The 4417-nt window shown below is 36.3% G+C and overlaps 1 protein-coding gene across 1 annotated transcript; it reads right to left on the bottom strand.

Moving 5' to 3' along the window:
- Positions 1 to 228: 228 nt before the first annotated feature.
- LOC103405967 (protein GRAVITROPIC IN THE LIGHT 1) lies at positions 229 to 3634 on the bottom strand. The gene is made up of 3 exons (XM_008344998.4): positions 3383 to 3634; positions 3211 to 3272; positions 229 to 1736 (listed from the first exon to the last, which is right to left on the bottom strand). Exon 3 carries the CDS (start codon positions 1671 to 1673, stop codon positions 405 to 407), a length of 1269 nt encoding a protein of 422 aa, XP_008343220.1. The 5' UTR covers positions 1674 to 1736; positions 3211 to 3272; positions 3383 to 3634; the 3' UTR covers positions 229 to 404.
- Positions 3635 to 4417: the final 783 nt, after the last annotated feature.

Genomic DNA, 4417 nt, shown 5'->3' with positions numbered 1-4417 from the left:
ATGACCACGTCAATCACGTGGGTGGGCTTTTAAGTGGTTTTTCGGACAATTAATGAACAAAAGACGAACCTTTATGTTGGTTGCAATCTTGGAATATATTAAATGCTCTTGCGTTGAGGGGAAATTTGTATTATAAAAGTCCTTGCTTTATAAACACAACATAATAATTACTGCAAATTAGTAACCTTAAAATTGACACTTGTGTAAAACTTGCTTTCACTTCTCCGATGCATCAATGAAGGAGGTTATATTGTGAGAGAGAGAGTTTGAAGTAGTGTTTAATAGCTCACGTCATCTTACAATTATACAAAATAGAAAACACATACAACGATGAAAGCAACAGACATGTATGAAAGCACACCGCATACCAATATGAACACTGATTGTCACCGTGAACTGGCCCGTCATTCAGCAACCTTCATGCCAGAGAGATAAACCCGACTTTGAATCACACTACCTCCAATCCAAAAACCAGGCATAACCATCAGACCAACCTTAGGCTTTTCATCGTTTTCATCCATTATCAAATTCTTCACCACACTGTCCATATAAACCTCTGAGAACTCACTCCCCCTCTTGACCTGAAAGACTTCAGCCCGAGGATCATAAGAATGAGCCAGCCTATGCAAAAGCCATATTGACTTGGCGAGTTTTAGGAAAGCCTGGTAAAATGGAGTTCTTGGATGCCCTCCACCCATAACATAATTTTGCTGATCTAAATTCCCAAAAAACGAAGTCTCCATTTTCGGGTGAACCACTACCAGGTACTTGCTCCTGCAGAATCTCCCAAAAATAGAATCTGGATTTTGGCCAAGCACGTCCAATGGATCCATGTCCCGTAATGTAACATATTGGTGGAAGAAACCCTCCTTAGTCACTGTAAGATTGTCTACTTGAAGGGAAAAACTTTCCTGCTGAAAGCCACTAAACATTCTTTGGCATATATGCGACTCAAAGGCATACTTCTTGTGAGGTCTCTTAGCATAAATAACACTGGGTTCAATTGAATTGGCTGCAGCATCGAGGTCCCACCCAGCCGCTTTCATCATGTTAATCAACGGTTTAGAAAAGTCATGAATAGCTTTATATGCAGCTTCAACAACCGATATGAAGAGATCGGGAGTTAGATCTGCAGGCAAAAAACCATTCTCATCAGTAGAACCTTCTGATTCTTTTCTAGACATGCCTCTGAGCTTTAGATTCTTTTCTAACTTTGCTTGCTTCTGTTTTGCCTCTTCAATATGCTGCTGGAGCTGAAGGATTTCAGAATCTTTATTTTGAATTTCAGACTGGAATTTCTTAACCATAACCCCATATGTTTTCAAAAGAATTTGTTGTTCTTGAATCTCTGCAGCTAGGCGAGAGTCCTGTGGAGAAACACAAACTGGGCTGGGATTGTTCTCCCTGTAGAAATGCTTAAGTTCAGAGAGGTTTTTTAGCTCAGAAATTACAAGTCTATCGGCAGCTTGAATTTTTTCAGGGTCATAGGGAGTATGAGCAGCTTGGAGCTGAATGTATGCTGATTTCAGAGAAGAGATGTTCGTGAAAACCTTAGATATCAAGGCTTCCACAGCTTCTGGATTCTGATTCATGGCCTCTTCCATGGGTTGTGGGTGAACCTTCTGGCTATTGCTCTCGCGAAGTTGAGTATCTCTTGCTCCAGTGGGTAGCATAGCTACTTCCAACAGGAGTGGTTAAGTTGACTTTCTTCAGAATAAGCACCAACACTACAGTACCTGCAAACTTTGGCTAAGTGTTAATGGGTGGTGATAAAATAATGTAGTACCCAAAATGGTGACAGCAATGATGTGTGCTTCAATCCAGCATACATAAAGATTAAAAAAATTAAGTACATAGACATTCAGGGCCGTTGATAACCATTTGTTTTTTATGTTTTTATTTTTAGTTTTCAATTTTTGTGCTTGACACATGGAGAAAGTAAACACGGGAAGAAGAAGAGAAAGTAAACACGGGAAGAAGAAGGGTGGTGAGAGGTAGGGAAATAAACAAAGAAGAATGAATGAAATCAAAATCTTGAAAGTTAACATCTATCATGTTCGGATCTGCTCTAGATTACAGTTTTATATTCCAGAATTTGGACACTTTTACGAGGCATTGACACGGATAAGGTAGTACAGAAAACAAATTCTTCCCAGAAAGAACATCAAATAGACATAGCACCTTAGCTGAAGTACTAATGGTCCCTAGAAAGCAGTTCTTGTATGACTCCATGAAAGTATTTCTACTCAATTATTGTTTTGTTTTGTTTTCAGAAACTGACGGGACAGTGTCGTGGGGAGTTCCCTCGAGTCAAAACATGAGATTTTCTGTGACCATATGCACTCCGTTTAACTTTTCTTGCTCATGTTCTAACTTTTGAAGGAATTAGCACACCTATAACTTTAGATATAGGAACTAGATAAACATGCTAATATCTCCACACTCTAAACACTAAAGGTCTCAATTCAAGATTGTGCTCATATGTGAACACAGGGAATCTGCTCAATTTATCTTGGAAAATGCTTGGAAATTGTTGTCCAAGAAACTTTACTCAAAATACTAGCTTCATGAACATGTAACACATGTGCAAGTACAATATAAGCACAAAAGATTCAAAATTGCAGCTACGACTCTTCTACAAAGGTCAATTGACGGCTTGAAGAATGCTAACTAATATAAGGTAAGGAGTGTGATCTTTTTAATGCAGGAATCTAGTTGAGGCTATTTTTTCCACACGGGAACTAGTTAAGGCTCACACCTCAATAGTCTTAATCTTTATGTAAATAAATCTATATGCACTATCTGCACTTTCAGATGCTCACCCATATTGTCCGTTACACTTAAGATTATGATCAACAAACAAACAGCCTATGATACAATTAATGTGAATCTACAGTATTATTCTGTAAATCAACAAAATACAAATTATATGATCAACCAAAATGAAAACCTAGAACTAGAAGGCTAGAACATTAGGGGCAAATTACAAGCAGCACTCCTCGAAAAGTCGGATTATTTACATGGTTCACACCAAAAAGCATTGTGCAACTCTCAGTGACTATGGGTATTAACAACAATCAAAGAACAAAATTGGAAATTGGCTGGATAAGTATTAAAAATTGCAAAATATAGAGAACCCAAAACATAAATTAAAAAAAAAAGAATAATAATAAATAAATAAAAAAGAGAAATGGGGCATGAGCTGCTTACCTATCAGGACCACATCTCTGCCAGAGACTGCATCTATCAAACATAATCCCACCCCCTTCAACCTAAAACAGAACACAAATCCCAAATTAACAACACTAATCCCTCTAATAACCCTAAATTCCTGTTTTTTTACTCAGATTTTCAGCTTATCGCCATAACGAGATTTACTTACCTGATTCAAGAATCCTCCTTCTGACCTCGACGGAGATCGGAAGCCTGAGGCCTCTCAAAGCCCTAACTCTAATTTTCCGATTGCTGCGATTCGAATCGTTGTCTCTCTCACTGGAAGTTGCTGTGCTGGTAGCTAGTGTATGGGATCAGGGGGTCTGCAAGCCCTAATTGAAAACTTCGGGATCGTGCCACCAAACTGTCTTGCCGTTTCGGTGTCTATAAAACGCAATTTTGTCACTGTATGATACAAAGTGTTGGGTTTTGTTATCTTTTGGGTAACAAAATTAACATGGGACCAACTCCAATAGTTAGGTTAAAAGCTAAATTTTTTAACCCGCAAAATTTAACTTTTAGTTCAGAAACAGTTTTTTTCTCCAACCGTTCTGGACTAAAATTTTAGCTCGGAATTACTAAAGAATGAACTTAGGCTACTTTTTTTTTCTTAAATTAAATTTAAAAATATATATATATATATGTAGACTATCGTAAATTAATTTTATGAACATTTTAATCTAAAAATATTTAAATTCCGATAAATATTGAAAATCACTAAATTTTCCACAAAGCAAGCCTTCAACTTTCACCAATCTTTCAACCCTGGGCTAACATCTTCCTCACATGTCCAATTACGACCTCTAATATGTTCTCTTACCATGTTGAACAATTTGGAAATGGAAAGAAATGATAGAAAGATAAATTGGAAGAATTGTAGGAGAAAATTGAGTTTTGTGTGAATGTTTGAACAAATACATAGGTATTTATAGAGTTTTTTGGTGAATTTTGAGTTAAATAATTTTTTTTAATTATTTTAGCCGTTGGATTTAAATTTGGGTGATCGGATCATATTTATATATATTTTTACTTCGAATTCACTCGTCTTTTCTTAGTTAGTTCCTTATATTTTTGAGCTATTTACGTTATTTTTGTGTTTATAGGATTTGTTATGCAAAGAAAATAAAAATAGAACAAGTGAAATTTTATGTAATAAATTCGTTAAACCTGTCTGTGTAAATCAACTTTTACATAAAATTAATAA

Source organism: Malus domestica, chromosome 02 (genome assembly GCF_042453785.1).
Source record: "Malus domestica chromosome 02, GDT2T_hap1".
NCBI classification, from domain to species: Eukaryota; Viridiplantae; Streptophyta; class Magnoliopsida; order Rosales; family Rosaceae; genus Malus; species Malus domestica.
Note: the sequence above shows the minus strand (reverse complement) of the source record. Positions and strands in the feature narration are given on the sequence as shown.